We start from the raw sequence: 16830 nt of genomic DNA on the forward strand, positions 1-16830 counted from the left end.
ATCTGTTTTAGAAACTAAATGGGGACTTCCGGATAAGATGGCGGCGTAGGTACCACGCCAAAACAGCCTGGGGGGAAAAAAAGACCAAAAAAAACTCAGCAAAATACACACTTTTACTAAAAAGTGAGGTGTATAGGAAATTGAAGCGGCAGTGGAGAAGTAGAAGAGTTCTAGAGCTTCCAGAGCCTGCACAGGCGGGAAAAGCGGCTCCAGCAGCTCGGCCAACCGCCGCGGCGCACCAGAAAGCCGCCAGACTCAGCTTGAGCCGCAGGAAAAGCCAGGTGCGGGAGCTTTCCCTCACACCGCACTCTCCGCAACTCGGGAAACATGAGGGGAGAGCGGCAGCGAGCAGCAGAGAAGCAGACCGCGAGGTAGAAGAACATGTGGAGCAGCCAGAGAACCAGAGCAGCTGCGGCTCCCTCCCCTCCCCCACCGCCTGAGCCCAGCTCCGGCGAACAGAGCAGCAGCCCGGGACCCGGCCACGGCAACAGCGGGACCCAAGCAGGAGCAGAGTTCGGCAGCAACATCAGTGGCTCTGGCACCGGTAACAGCGGCCCCAGCAGCAGCAGACCCAGGAGTGGCAGCAGCAGCAGACTCGGCAGCAGCAGCTTCAGGGGAAGCAGCGGCAGTGGACACAGCAGCAGCAGCTTCAGCAGCAGTGGTGGCTCCAGCAGTGGCAGCTACAGCAGCAGCGGTGGGTCCAGCAGCAACACCTTCAGCAGCAGTGGCTACAGTCCCAGCAGGGGCAGCTTGAGCAGCAGCAGTTCCAGCAGCAGGGGTGCTGATCTGCAGGGCCACACTTGCCAGGCTCGGTTTGCCCCGCAGGAAAAGCAAGTGCCCAGCTCCAGAAATCAGAACAGCAGCCGGACGGCCCAGGCAGCAACTTGACTGAGACCAAAATCATCCAAGGTAACTGGGATTGTACCAGGGAAGGGTGTCACTTGGTCGCAAGCTAACTTGGATCCCTCGACAGACCAGAAATCTTAACCTCTTTGTTGATAGAGGATCTGGTCATTATAATAACTACTGTTGCATACATACTTGGGGCTGTTTTGGATTGAATGTGTACAGTGTTTAGTTAAATTTTAGAATCTACCTGTATTTTATTCCACTCAGCCTGCTTGAATACTCCTATAGCAGGGAAACTCAACCCCTAAGAACATCTTTGTAGACACTCTGAGAGTCTTAAGAGCCACACCTAACACCTTAAGGTCCTACCCTGAAAATATATTATATCAAATCAATTGATACAGCTAAGAATACCCAGCTAGCTAGAAAATCCAAGCATTAACTTAATCCAAGATGCAAAAATATATACATTATAACACAAGAAACACTAAAAAGCAAGACGATATAAACCCACCTAAAAATATTAGTGCATCAGAAATGTCCTCCAGTGAGAAAGAGTTAGAGGAAATGCCGGAGAAAGAGTTCAAAAGAATGATTGTAAATATGTTCGAAGAAGTCAGAGAACAAATCAAAGGAGTCAAAGAGGAACTTAAAGAGGAAATCAAAGGAATCAAGATGCAGGACACCAATTTCATGAAATAAAGAAGGCAATACAAGACATAAATAAGGAAATAGAAATAATAAAGAAAAACCAGTCAGAATTACTAGCAATGAAGAACACAGTTAATGAAATAAAAAACTCTGTAGAAAATCTCACCAGTAGGATGGATGAGGGAGAGGACAGAATATCTAAGCTAGAAGACCAGGTGGCAGACCTAATGCAGTCCAACAAAGAGAAAGACAAACTTATAGAAAAGTATCAGTGGGAATTTCAAGATATTCGGGACACTATGAAAAGATCCAATATAAGAATTCAGGGCATAGTAGAAGCAGAAGAACTCCACTCCGTAGGCATAGTAGGCGTCTTCAACAAAATCATAGAAGAAAATTTCCCCCAAATTGGGAAAGAGGTGCCAATGCAGATACAGGAAGCCTTTAGAACCCCAGCCAGACAAAACCCAGAAAGAAACTCTCCTCGCCATATTATAATCAAACTTCCAAACACACACACCAAAGAAAAAATATTGAAAGCAGTTAGAGAGAAAAATCAAGTTACCTACAAAAGCAAGCCCATCAGGATTACAGCAGATTATTCAACACAAACTTTTAGAGCCAGAAGGGCTTGATGTGATATATTCCAAGTTCTGAAAGATAACAACTGTCAACCAAGGTTACTTTATCCTGCAAAGTTATCCATTCAAATAGATGGAGAAATAAAGACATTCCATGACAAAAGCAGGTTAAAGGAGTATTTGAAGACAAAACCAGCTCTACAGAAAATACTTGATAGAATCCTCCATGCTGATGAAAAGGAAAAGCACACATATAAGGAACCTAGAAAAAACTCAAATACTAGTTAACAGAAGAGAGCGCAGGTAGAACCAGAAACACACACACATACACAAAAATGGCAAACAAAAATACACACCTTTCAATAATATCTCTTAATATCAACGGCCTCAATGCCCCAACGAAAAGACATAGATTTGCAGACTGGGTTAAAAAGCAGGATCCTACAATTTGTTGTCTCCAAGAAACTCACCTTTCTACAAAGGATAGACATCTTAGGGTGAAAGGTTGGAAGATGGTGTTTCAAGAAAATGGGCCTAGAAAACAAGCAGGGGTTGCTATCCTAATATCAGACAGGGTAGACTTTAGTCCGACGTTAGTCAAGAAAGATAAGGAAAGTCACTTTATATTGATTAAGGGCACACTCCAACAGGAGGACATTACAATCCTAAACATATATGCACCTAACATGGGGGCTCCCAAATTCGTCAAACAAACACTATTAGAACTAAGGTCGCAGATAACACCAAACACAGTGGTGGTGGGTGACTTTAACACCCCACTCTCATCAATTGACAGGTCATCCAGGGAAAGAATAAACAGAGAGGCATCTGGACTAAATGAGGTCATAGAAGGAATGGACTTAACAAATATATACAGGACATTTCATCCAAAGGCTGCAGAATATACATTCTTTTCAGCAGCACATGGAACATTCTCTAAAATAGACCATATATTAGGACACAAAGCAAATCTTAACAAATTCAGGAAAATTGAAATAATTCCTTGCATTCTATCTGACCACAATTGAATTAAACTACAAATCAGTAGCAAGAAAGGCTATACAGCATACACAAAATCATGGAAACTAAACATTACACTACTAAATGATGAATGGGTCAATGAAGAAATCAAAAAGGAAATCAAAAAATTTATAGAGTCAAATGCTAATGAGAACACAACATACCAAAATCTCTGGGACACAATGAAGGCAGTTCTAAGGTAAATTTATAGCCTTGAGTGCCTATATTAAGAAATTAGAAAGGTCGGAAGTAAACGACCTAATGCTTCGCCTTAAAGCCTTGGAAAAAGAAGAACAAGGCAAACCAAAAATCAGTAGACGGGAAGAAATAATAAAGATTAGGGCAGAAATTAATGAAATAGAAACAAAAAGAACAATCCAAAGAATTAATGAAACAAAGAGTTGGTTCTTTGAAAGGATAAACAAGATTGAAAAACCCTTAGCAAATCTGACCAAAAGAAAGAGAGAAGAGACTCAAATTAATAAAATCAGAGATGAACAAGGTAACATCACAACAGATTCCAGAGAAATTCAAAAAATCATAGGGACATACTATAAAAGCATATACTCCACAAAGTATGAAAATCTGAAAGAAATGGATGATTTCCTTGATCTATATGACCTACCTAAATTAAATCAAAATGAGATTAATCACTTAAATAGACCTATAACAAACATGGAGATCCGAACAGTTATCAATAATCTCCCAACTAAAAAAAGCCCAGGCCCGGACAGATTCACTGCTGAATTTTACCAGACTTTTAAGGAAGAGCTAACACCATTGCTTCTTAAGCTTTTCCAGGAAATAGAAAAAGAAGGAATTCTACCAAACTCCTTCTATGAGGCCAGCATCACCCTGATACCCAAACCAGGCAAAGATAGAACAAAAAAAGAAAATTACAGACCAATCTCCCTCATGAACATAGATGCAAAAATTATCAACAAAATATTGGCAAACAGAATACAAGAATATATCAAAAAGATCATTCACCCTGACCAAGTAGGCTTTATCCCAGAGATGCAGGGATGGTTCAATATACGCAAATCTATAGATGTAATACATTACATAAACGGGTTGAAGGACAAAAATCACATGATCATCTCATTAGATGCAGAGAAAGCATTTGACAAAATCCAACATCCCTTCATGATAAAAGTCCTACAGAGACTGGGAATAGAAGGAACATATCTCAATATAATAAAGGCTATTTATGATAAGCCTACAGCCAACATATTACTAAATGGGGAAAAACTGGAAGCTTTTCCACTAAAATCAGGAACAAGGCAAGGGTGTCCACAGTCCCCACTTGTATTTAATATAGTTTTGGAAGTCTTAGCCGTAGCAATAAGGCAAGAGACACACATAAAAGGGATACAAATTGGAAAGGACGAAATCAAGTTATCATTATTTGCAGATGACATGATTCTATACATAAAGGACCCTAAAGACTCTACTAGCAAGCTGTTCAAAACCTACAGCCATGTAGCAGGATACAAAATAAATACACAGAAATCAGTAGCCTTCATATATGCTAACAACAAACACACAGAGGATGAAATCAGAGAATCACTCCCATTCACAATTGCATCAAAAAAAATAAAATACCTTGGAATAAACCTAACCAAGGAAGTAAAGAATCTCTACAATGAGAACTTTAAAACACTCAAGCGAGAAATTGCAGAAGACACTAGGAAGTGGAGAAACATCCCTTGTTCCTGGATTGGAAGAATCAATATCGTGAAAATGGCAATCTTACCTAAAGCAATCTACACATTTAATGCAATCCCTATCAAAATTCCAAAGGCTTTCTTCATGGAAATAGAAAAAACAATCCAAAAATTCATTTGGAATCACAAAAAACCTCGAATATCTAAAATAATACTGAGCAACAAAAAAGAGGCTGGTGGTATCACCATACCTGATTTTAACTTATACTACAGAGCCATAGTAACAAAAACAGCATGGTACTGGCACAAAAACAGACATATAGATCAGTGGAACAGAATAGAGGATCCAGATGTAAGCCCAAGTAGCTATAGCCACCTGATATTCGATAAAAATGCCAAAAATACTCATTGGAGAAGAGACAGCCTCTTCAGCAAATGGTGTTTTGAAAACTGGATATATATCTGCAGAAGGATGAAAATAGATTCTTCTCTCTCACCATGCACAAGAATTAAGTCCAAATGGATTAAAGACCTTAACATCAGACCGGAAACTCTGAAACTGCTAGAGGAAAAAGTAGGGGAAACCCTTCAACATATTGGTCTTGGCAAAGACTTTCTGAATACAACCCCAATTGCTCAGGCAGTAAAACCACAGATTAACCACTGGGACCTCATGAAATTACAAAGATTTTGCACCGCAAAGGACACAGTGAAAAAAGCAAAGAGGCAACCTACAGAATGGGAAAAAATCTTCGCCAGCTATATATCTGATAAAGGATTAATAATCTAGGATATACAAAGAACTCAAAAAGTTAAATAATAAGGAATCAAACAAGCCAATCAAAAAATGGGCTATGGAGCCAAATAGAGAGTTCTCAAAGGAAGAAATACGAATGGCATATAAGCATCTAAAAAAATGTTTTACTTCACTAGTCATCAGGGAAATGCAGATTAAAACTACATTGAGATTCCATCTCACTCCTGTCAGATTGGCCACCATCATGAAAACAAATGATCATAAATGTTGGCGTGGATGTGGAAAAAAAGGAACCCTTCTGCACTGCTAGTGGGAATGCAATCTGGTCCAGCCATTGTGGAAAACAGTGTGGAGGTTCCTAAAACAGCTAGAGATTGATCTACCATATGACCCAGCTATAGCACTCCTAGGCATATATCCAAAAGACTCATCACATTTCCTTAGAAGTACGTGCTCAACCATGTTTATTGCTGCTCAATTTATAATACCTGGGAAATGGAACCAGCCTAGATGTCCATCAACAGATGAGTGGATAATGAAGATGTGGCACATTTATACAATGGAGTTCTACTCAGCGGTAAAGAAAAATGAAGTTATGAAATTTGCAGAAAAATGGATGGACTTGGAAAGTATTATACTAAGTGAGGTAACCCAGACCCAGAAAGCCAAGCGCCACATGTTCTCTCTCATATGTGGATCCTAGCTACAGATGACTGGGCTTCTGTGTGAGAATGAAAATACTTAGTAGCAGAGGCCAGTAAGTTAAAAAGGAGACATAAACTGTAGAGAAAGGAAGAGGGGAGGATACTTAATAGGTTGATATTGTATATATGTAATTATAATGATTGTAATGGTGAGGTAATATGATGGAGAATGGAATTTCAAATGGGAAAGTGTGGGGGTGGGGAGGGAGGGAATTACCATGGGATATATTTTATAATCATGGAAAATGTTAATAAAAATTAAATTAAAATAAAAAAAGAAACTAAATTGATGAAAAGTTTATTTCTAGAGGTAAAAGGTAAGCCAGTCTGCCATTTTTCTTACATGGCAATTCAGTGAGGATACCCTCTGAGAGTCCTTCCTGAGGAGCGTCCTGGTAGGAGGCATGTCCCCAGTGTAGTGGAGAGCCAGTGCAGCTGCGCTGTAAAGCAGAGAAGGCACACACCGGCAAGAAGCAGCGACGATCCTGGGGCACAGAAGACACCTAGAGACGTGCACTCTCACACTCAGCGCCACTGCAGGCCATCGTACTTTCAGCATAGGCTGGGAAGGACAGTCAACAGAACACCATGCCAACAAGGCCACTGTGGCCCCCAGCATAGGGCATGTTTTGGTTGGTTTTCTAGCTATACTACAAACATAAACACCAGGTTTGGTGTGAACTTTAGTTAATGATTTTACCAAGGTTTTTTTTCAGAGCAGGTGTTGGCACAGCTGTGCACTTGCTTAAGAGTGCCTGTTGCCATGCTTGGTGATAGACAGTGTGTACAAAACTACTCTGGTTTCCACTGGGGGAAAAAAATGGCTAGGCTTCAAAATCTACCCCATGCTTATTGTTCCTCAGGTATGAACCACATATATTCCACCCCTCAAGTCTGAGGAACATGTCAGGAAGAGTGTCACCTAGAATCATTCCTAGGGGCCCAAGTACTTTTCAGCCCCAGTTGACACTTCTCACTTTGATGGGAAATTTTACTTGGCACTAGAGGCCAAATGAGAAACTGGGAATGTTGAGCATTAAGCCTGAGGCACTTCTGGGAGTCTGGTGGTAGGAGGGACCCTTATCTTCAGCTTGGAGCATCAGGCTGCCTGCATATAGGGCCTTCTACGCACACAGGAAAAAAGGCCCATCCTGTGTGCCAGGCAGGGTGTAAGGACAAGCTGCCGTTGGGGTGAGATAGGTCAGGTAGCGTTGCTACAAGAGGAGGAAGCAGTGAGGAACATCAGAGGCTCCCAGTGTCTGCCTGCATGATCATGACCAGGCTCCCTGCCTGCCTACCTTCCTTATCTACTTCTGGAGTACATGCCTGTGGTGCTCCTGCTAGAGCTGGAGTATCAGAGAAGCTTCCCTTTCAGGGTCCCTAATGGCCCCCAGAGGGAGCATGGGATTTGGTATTGACTAGTCAGGTTCAGATGGAGTAAGCTGCAAGGACACGTGGAGCTGTGGACCTTCCTGGACCAATGATAGCACAAGCCTGTGTTCAGCTGCACCATGGGCTGATGGGTTTCATGTTGAGAAGTGACTTTTTCGCTTCTCAGGTAGACAGTCTTGCTTGTGTCTCTAAAAGACCTTAACTGTTGAACATCTCAGTGATGTTAATATTTTCCAGAGAATTCTGCTAAATATTTCATCACTTTTTCCTTTAGCCATCCCTCCATCATGAGTGTATGGTCACTGGTGCTGGCCCTCATATGGGCTCCACCCTGGCAGGGCCACAGAGTGCTACCCAGTGTCCCTGTTCCTCCTCAGCCACACACAGCTCCCACTGTCCCGTGCTCGTGTAGTGACTACACTTGGCATAGGGGAAAGCCCTGAAGAGTGCATCTTCCTTTGGGGGGTGGGGGCAGGCATCCTGAGCCTGTGTTCCATGCCATTGTTTGGGAGAAGACCAGAAAAGGAGAGCTGGGGAGACAGGGCTAGGACCAGAGCACGCGCTGTCCCAGCAGTGGAGGGTGGGCAGAGGAGGAGGAGCCACCATCAGAAGTAAAGGCAGCAAGTTCCAGTGTGTTTAGTGGGACTCTTAGTTTGGATTTTGAAGGGATTTGAAATACACCATGATCACCTTTCAGTTGATTTCCTTCTCATTCATTGGGAACTGTCAGGTGCTACTTGCTAACTGTGGGATTCAGCAGCTGGTGTAGTTGGCTTCTGAGAATGTTGTGTTTCATGACCACCTAGTCCTTCTCATGGCTGTGTCCTTAGCTGACCTGGTCATAACCTCCTGTCCTTTGCAGAACGGTGGTCATGCCAATCGCAAACGAGTTTGCCCCAGATGTGGTGCTGGTATCATCAGGCTTCGATGCTGTGGAGGGCCACCCCACGCCCCTTGGCGGGTACAACCTCTCTGCCAAATGTGAGTGGGTCCCCAAAGGTCACTTTCCCTATGTCTGGGCCTCTCTTTATCCTACAACTGTGTGACTGTGTTGAGCAGAAGGAGAGAAGCCACTTCGTACCTAGAATGAGACCATGCTAGCAGGCAGTTCCCCCAGCTTAGTAAACCCTGAGCCCAAGGCACTGCAGGAACCAGAGCCACAGGCCTCTGCTATGGGCAGAGCTGCCCATCAGGTTACTTGGTCATACTAGGTGCTATCAGCTGGGCCCTGGACACCTGAGGGACACAGACTGGGGTTGGGTCTCCAGTTCTACCTAGCTGGCACATGCTCCGTGCTGTGCTTCCCTTGCTGATGGGAGAGCAGGCCCCTGTCATCCTCAACAAGGGAAGTAGATGGAAGGAGGCTGCCAGAGCCTGAAGGAACACATCTTGTGCTTCAGAAGACTGGTCATGCAGTGGCACATTTGGGCCACAGAAGGCCCTAGCCAGCTCTCTTCTGCTCTGCACAACACATGAGAAGCAGGCTTCCAGGGCTTCCACCTCAGCTCAGACAGGACCGCCGACTCCTTACCCAGCCACAGTGTCCAGCACTCCAGTGTCGAGCCACAAAGGGGCCTGGGGACCTCTTGGAATCTTGAGACCTGGCCCTACTGCCTTTTTTAAGACCCTGGCGTCCTATGGCCTTCCTTCTCTACCCTCCCTCTGTCAGCACAGATGGTTAAGGAGGAGAGCCCGTCTCTGGCCCTCACCAGGGGAGTGACAGTGGAAACAGGTAGCCTTTGGGTGTCCATGCTTAGTGCAGTGCCCTTCAGACCCACTACCTCTGGGCTATGAGCCCAGTGATCAACAAAGTACCTACACAGGTTACAGAGCATCTACCACATTTCCTGTTCCAGATTCTGAGCCTTTTCATTTAGACCCCATAGCCACTGTCACTGTCCATCAGAGAAAAACCAATGTTTCTAGAAAGTTCTTTGCACCAGGGTATGCAGCCTAATATGGTGTCAAGTCTGCCGACAAACCTGGCTTATTAGAGCTCTCCAGCTGCCTAGTTAATGCCACTTTTTTTCTGGAAGGTGGTATTGCCATGCCAGTCAGGCGGGTGCTATGGCCACAGGGAAGTCAGACTCTAGATCAAATCAGGTGCCCAAACATGAACATAGGAAAGCCCTGTAAGAGCGCACACAGCATTAATTTGAGTGTTTTCCTGTCCTCATGTGTGCGCGCACATAGAGTCCATATACCCAGATCAGCCAGGACCAATCCCCCACTGGGGAGCTGAAGGCAGGTGGCATGAAGCCTTTGGATGGAGATGGCTGCACTCAGCCCTCACACATGACAGTCGGTGGCATTATAAAACTCACACCATGGCTGGAGAGATGGCTCAACAGTTAAGACACTTGCCCACAAAGCCTAATGACCCAGGTTCAGTTCCCCACTATCTTGCATAAAGCCAGATGCACAAAGTAGCGTAGACATCTGGAGTTCACTTGTAGTGGCTACAGGCCCTAGTGTGTGTGTATGTCCCAACTCCTCCCCCCTCTCTCTCCTTGCAAATAAATAATTTAAAAATCTGTTTGTTTTTTTTAAAAAAAAAAAAAAAAACTTTTACATTATCAGGCTAGAGGGATTGTTTAGCGGTTAAGCGCTTGCCTGTGAAGCCTAAGGGCCCCAGTTCAAGGCTCGATTCCCCAGGACCCACATTAGCCACATGCATAAGAAGGCACATGCGTCTGGAGTTTGTTTGCAGTGGCTGGAAGCCCTGGCATGCCCATTCTGTCTGTCTGTCTGTCTCTCTCTCTCTCTCTCTCTTTCTCTCTCTCTCTCTCTCTCTCTCCCCCCCCCCCCGCCTCTTTCTCTGTCTGTAGGTCTCAAATAAATAAGAAAAAAAAAATTTTTTTTTTAATTTTCACACTACCACAACCATAACTCCCATTCTCAATCCTACAAAGAAATAAGATCAGAATCCTTAATGAATGTTTTAAGCTGTTACTTGGGGTAACATCCCAAGTAACATCTTTCTGGGAGGTATCAGGCAATATTTCTGGGTTGCTCCAGCCCCTGCCTTCCATGTTCCTTTACTGTTACAGGTTTTGGGTACCTGACAAAGCAGCTCATGGGCCTGGCTGGTGGCCGGATTGTGCTGGCCCTGGAGGGAGGCCACGACCTGACAGCCATCTGTGATGCCTCTGAAGCCTGTGTTTCTGCTCTGCTGGGAAATGAGGTACAGAGACATTAATCGCCTGCAGAACACACCCTGCCAACAGGCACAGGGCTAGCTAAGAGCTCAGACCATGGAAGGCATCAGATTGTGATCCTGGTGGCCAGTCCAGCTCGCCTTGGACTGTGGCTGATGCTCTTCCCCTCTGTGTGGCGGGCGGTAGGACTGTGACTCTGCTCTTGGTAGATGGAAAGAAGCAGGAAATAATGGACAGGAAGGACACCAAGCTGTCCTAAGGCCCTCTCAGAGGTGCTCACTGCAGTGTACTCTCCTGTCCAGTGTCATGCCGAGGGCAGTGGGATGGGCAGGCTTTGGTTTCTCTAAGAGGTTCTTCTGGATTTGGGTGGCATTGGTGTACTCACAGCTTTGGTTGGTGTGACCTAGAGCTAGGCTGGGGCTGCTTGGCCCACCTCCTGTGCACAGAAGGGATGCCGAGATTAGGACTGTGTTGTACCCCACTCGCAGCACAGAAGGAGGTCAGGCAAACGCTGTGGCCTACACAGGGTCTGCTCAAAAGAGCTTCCAAGGGCATGAGTGGAGCTAGTGTCTCGTACCTTCCCGTCAGGGGCTCGGCTGGCATGCCAGGGTCCAGTGCGTCCGGCTGCTTTCAGCAGAGGCCACAAGAGCGTAGCCCTGGGAGTCCTGGGGTGCATAACATGCCAGAGTTCCGGACATCCAGTCGGCCAGGGGCCTTCTGGACAGGGCTACACAGCCATGTCCTGAACCCATGCTATGCTGTTCCTGCTTACTCAGCAAGGCTTACTCTCATTGTTCCCTGTGGGTGACACTACAGGTCCCAGTAAGGAGCCACATGGGAGCAGTGAAGGACACCCCAACGCTGGCCCTGCACCTGTGAGTGCCAAATTCTCCCTTTAGCATCAGAGCCACAACACGGGGAGGGACCCAAGCAGGCTGGTCCACACCTTGCCTAGGGATAGAGAATAACTGCAGTGTACTCTACCCACCCAGCAGACTTCCTCCTGCTGACCTCCCTGTGGTCTTGTATGTGAAGGATCACATTCATTTGGCTTCATTTCACAGCAAAAGGTATCATGTGAACATGGCCCCAAAGACAAGCATGCCAACAGCACTTACCAGCGATATGTTTGCCTAAAAATGTTGTTTCTTTCTGGGAAAGGAAAGAATGCCAGGACATTTGTTTAAGCCCACAAGGCACTTTCCCCTACTCTGTGATTTCTGTTCTAGGGGAAGTAGGAGACCAGGAGGTGACATGGTAAGTCAGGGCACTGGCCTAGAGATAGCTTGCAACCATGCTGGGGGCCACAGGAGACCTCAGATCAGCAGCTGAGCCTCAGCTTTTCCAAAGGCTGTTATGGGCTCTGGTCCCAGTATCAAAGGATACCAACAGCTAGAGTTCCAGAAGGTAGGTATTTCTGTGACTGGCGGGTGCATGAGCTGGAGAGGAAGAAGGATGGATGGTGTAATGAGGTGGAATCACGGACCAGGGAATCACGGGTTTGAGGTAAGAGAAGTGAACTGTTCAGGACAGCAGGACTGTCATTGCCAGTAAGGGGAGTCTGGGCCTGCAAAGTCAGAGTTGTAACAAGGAAGAAGTTTGTGTGTAAAGAAGCCCACCTTGACCCGAGAACTTGGGGGTTGCACCTCCCCTCATGGCTCAGCTAACAGCCAGTGGCACCACACACAAGTTGGGGGAAGAGATCTAGAGGATAAGGAAGCTTTATGGCGAGGCCCTGGCATGAGGCTCAGGAAGTGCAGCCTGGGCCACATAGGGCAGGGGCCAGGGGCGAGAGTGCTTGGACCAGCAAGACTGTAGGAAGACTCCCAAGCAAGCCGCACCTGGAGCCGAGAAGGGGCTGTAGACTCAGAGGTGGCCTGGTAGCTCAAGCACAGGGCCTCAGTACAGAGCAGAGGTTTGGGCACTGTTAAGCCAGCTATGTCTTGCTGGTGACAGGTAGATGGGAAGAGAGCCTCCAGGTGTCCCCTCTCCCTGGGGAGATGCTGAAGACCCAGGACCCCTTTAAAACCGAAGCTCTGTTGAAGCAGGCTCTGGTTTCTACACACAGTCCACCCCCACAGAAGCCTGCTAGTGAGACTTCACACATTGCCTGCGATGTGCCATCAGGCATCTGGCAAGGGTTTGAAGCAAGTCCTATGGATGCTGAGTGTGAGTGTGACCATTCCCAGCCAAGCACCACAGAGCAGTGGATTATACACAGGTCTCCCATGCTGTGACAGAGAGCACTGGGAAGGGCTGAAGCAGGTGGGGTGCAGCCTAGCAATCTGCCCTTCCTAACAGTCTTCCTTGTCACAGGTAATGTTGGTTTTAACATAAATCTCAGGTGGAAGTGGTATCAGAACCTGCGGGCTATTTAGCCATCGCTGCTTTTGCTGTAACTAAAAAGGTGCGGCCGGTCTATGCTCCCACCCCCCCATGCCTCCATAACTGCCTCAGCGTCAGCTACTCCGGAACCCCAAGAGAGCTGGCTTCTGCCTGAGCCTATCCTTGCTTCCCCAGTGTTTGTTCTTCAGACAAGAAATTGTTCCTTCAACATCAAAAAGCAGGAAGCACTAGTTTCAGGGGTTCTTTAAAAAAAAATCTCTCTTATGCGCATAAGTTGGCCAGAGCCCCAGTCCTCTGATGTAGCTTTTGACGGGAGTGGTAGTGCTAGGGACTTGGACCAGCGCCACCAGGCAGCTGTGGTCAGCCATGGCCCAGAGAGCCATGCTGCCAGAGGAGACACTGGGAGGCTACATTCATAACAACTGGGCATCTGCCCTGCACTGTGGGTATGTGTGAGGGGCAGTTTTGATGTAGCCATTATTCACTGAGTAGCTGGTTCCTCGGACAGCCACAGTGAAAGTCATCCCAAGGTGTGACACACCACAGGTCCTATAGGCTACATGAGTTCTCTGCAACTTCCTCAAAAGCCTGTCCAGCGCCATGTAAGAGCGCAAGTGCGAGTGTGAGGTGAGACTGGGTGCCATGTCTGAGGGTGAGAGACTGGTGAGGAACAGCAGGCCCTTGGCTGGAGCCGGGACAGCTTGCCACGCCCACAGTGCTCACACCATGCAGTTGGAGAATGCAGCGTGAATGAACACCTTTCACACCCATTGCATATCTTCCTCCCAGACATTTGTAATCCCGAGTGCGATTAAATGAAATGCAGGCAGTGACCCCTGAAGGCCACTAGATCCCAACACAGCCTGGAAAGGGTGTTGCTGTAGGAGAAGGGGTCTTTGCTACCTCCCCAGGTTTTTATGTAGATGGCTTCTTGGTTATTTGCTGTGGGTGGACTGGGTTGTTAGAGACCTGGTTACTATAGCCAAGAGTTACCATGAATTTCCATGCCATCTCCTGGACTGCCATCTAGGAGAGGCATCAGAGGGACTCAGAAAATAGGTTAGTCCCTTTGCAAAATAACATCAAGTAGATTCTCATAGGTCTACTTGTCCTACATCAGCAGTACAGTGACCAAATCTCCCTTGAGCATCCACTCTGCCCCTAACTGGCAGCTCAAGGTGGGTTGTTTACTAATGAGCACTGGGGTTGGGCATTTTAGTATCTGCTTATTGGCTACCTGGCTTCCTCTTTTTAGGAATTTCATGTTTTTTGGGTTTTTTTCCTATTTGTGTAGGGCTTAAAAGAATAAAATAAAAGAATAGATAAATGGAGGGAAAAGGAGAGGAAGCAAGTTTCCTGTGTCTGGTTACCAACTTGTCAGTTGTACAGGGGACAGTGCAGTAACTAGATGGGCTCGTGAAGCAGGTTTCAGGCACCAAGGGTAGCAGAGGCCTAGGATTCATTATGAGCCTTCCTCTGAGGCTCAGGAAAGCTGTCTGGATAGATGCAGTCTTGTCTGTGCTGAAGGTGAAAGACCCCGGAGAGCAGCCATCCCAGGGTTTGTACCGCAGGGGCAATATGACTTGCTAAGTGAAAGGTCCAAGATCTTGTGTTTCCAGCAAGGATAAAAGACAGCTCAGCTGTTCCAGCCAGTTGCTCCTGATCTCATAGTGTTCTGTTTGCAGCACATTCTACCCGTATTCTTGAGAACCAAGAGTAGGAAAAGGGTAGAACTTGAAAGTCAGCCACACAGAACACTGTCCTGCGGGTGTGTGGGCAGACGCTAGATGAGTGATGGACACACAAGATCTTGAAAAGCACCCACACACACACACGTCTCTCTCTCGCTTTCTGTGCCCTCCTGGGCTATGTGATCCTGTGGGTAACATTCTAACTTACTGGACCATTTTTGCTTTCATTTTTGAGATAATCTGGGAAGGTACATTTAACACTCATTTCAGCCCCATCTTCTTATTCATTGGCAAAAGTAAATAGAGTTCTCTACTTAGAATTTTCTCCACGTGAAAGATGCTATTAGTCCTGTGACTATTGGTTTATTGCTCAACATTTCAAAGAGTGTCTTTCCAGCTACTGTAATTTGCTTCTCCCAAGTTATTGTCTGGTCCTTTTACTATCTATTTTCTTTTTTCTATTCCTTGCTAACTCAAACTTTCCACTCTGTTTTTCTGGTATATGCATTGAAGGCTTCATGACCCCCTCTGCCCACTCTTCCCCAGCTCACTGCCTGGCAGCAGTTCAATGTCCTGATAACACTTGGGTTATTTGGCAACCAGCACTCTTGATTTCTGATTTCTCTGATTACTTCTTTGACTTATGAGTTGGTATGTTTTTGAATTTTCAGACATGAGAGCTCATGGTTCTCTGTCATTATCGTTTTCTAACAGGCTACATTGTGGTGGGAACGCGTCTGGTTGGTGGTGATTTCTGGGTGAGCTACTCCATGGTCACCCTGCACAGACATTCCACATGTGTTGGAAATCACACACCCTCTCCGCCTGTTTTGTAGAATTCTTTTTATATGTCTACGGAGCCAAGCTTGCTAATTGCATTACATTTGATTCTGTGGCCAGTTTGTCTGCTGGATCTAAGAAAGGCATGCTGGACTTTCCACCACAGTGTCCGTTTCTTGTCTGCTTTCAGCGCTGCCCATCTGATGACTCTTTTACTAAAGACAGGCATTTTAAACCATCATACCCAGTTGATGTTCTGTCATTTCCTGGCAGCCTTCTCTACATTACTGATGCTTCCTTCCTTGAGTCTCTGCCGACATGTAAGATGCCATCCCAGCCTTCTTTTGGCCAACTGTGGCATTTAATTTGTGTCATGACTGCCAGGCTTCCTCCTGGATTCCAGCCTGACCCCTGGAAGCAGCACAGAGCTAGGTGGTATTGTGTCCCCGGCTGGGATGTGAGCTCTGGCCCTCCATTGTTCCTTCGGTCACTTCTTTCTAAGTTGGCTTCTACTTCTAGTCTTACTTTGTCCTTTGCCCACCCCTCATTTCCTGTAGATTTTTAGTCCTTTCTTTGATGTGATTGAGGGGCTCCCACTTTGACTATGTTTTTATTGCTGGGTTGAAAAGTAGGCAGTAGGCATACATACTCACAAATGGCTGGCACCATGGCTCAATCAGGTACAAAACCTAAACGAAGCCAGTGAAACTGGGGTCAGCAAAGTAACCGTGGGACACCTACTTGGACCTCTGTGTATTTAAGAAATTATTCTTGGGGCTGAAGAGATGGCTTCCTAGTTAAGCACTTGCCTGTGAAGCCTAAAGATCCCAGTTCGAGGCTCAATTGCCCAATACCCACGTAAGCCTGATTGATAAGGGGTCGCATGTGTCTGGAGTTCGTTTGCAGTGGCTGGAGGCCCTGATGTACCCATTCTCTCCTTCTCTTTTTCTCTGCCTCTTTCTCGGTCTCTCTCAAATAAATAAATAAATAATTTTTTCAAGAAAGAAATTATTCTTTGGAAATTCTAATTTAACTAGGGTCTTGCATGTGTATGTGCTCAACTGGCAGCCCTGCTCAGCTCCTCAGGCTGTGTGCCTCCCTTCCACTTGTTTCATTGCATTGAGTATATGTCACTGTTACTGTTATATGTCACCCTTACTGATTTAGGACTCACTGCACCTAGGCTATTTCTTCCTCATTTGTTGCTTAGCTGGCTTCTGGGGCCACTTTCACC

The 16830-nt window shown here is 46.1% G+C and overlaps 1 protein-coding gene across 7 annotated transcripts in view; it reads left to right on the forward strand.

Annotated features, from left to right (window-relative positions):
- Positions 1-16830, forward strand: part of Hdac4 (histone deacetylase 4) — a 303466-nt gene that overhangs the window by 274514 nt on the left and 12122 nt on the right. For all 7 annotated transcript variants that reach the window (XM_045146718.1, XM_045146721.1, XM_004667834.3 and 4 more), the window contains exons 23-24: positions 8484-8602; positions 10672-10805. In XM_045146718.1, the coding sequence (XP_045002653.1) occupies positions 8484-8602; positions 10672-10805 (253 nt within the window). The remainder of the gene's footprint in view (positions 1-8483; positions 8603-10671; positions 10806-16830) is intronic.

This window comes from Jaculus jaculus, chromosome 4 (genome assembly GCF_020740685.1).
Source record: "Jaculus jaculus isolate mJacJac1 chromosome 4, mJacJac1.mat.Y.cur, whole genome shotgun sequence".
Lineage (NCBI taxonomy): Eukaryota > Metazoa > Chordata > Mammalia > Rodentia > Dipodidae > Jaculus > Jaculus jaculus.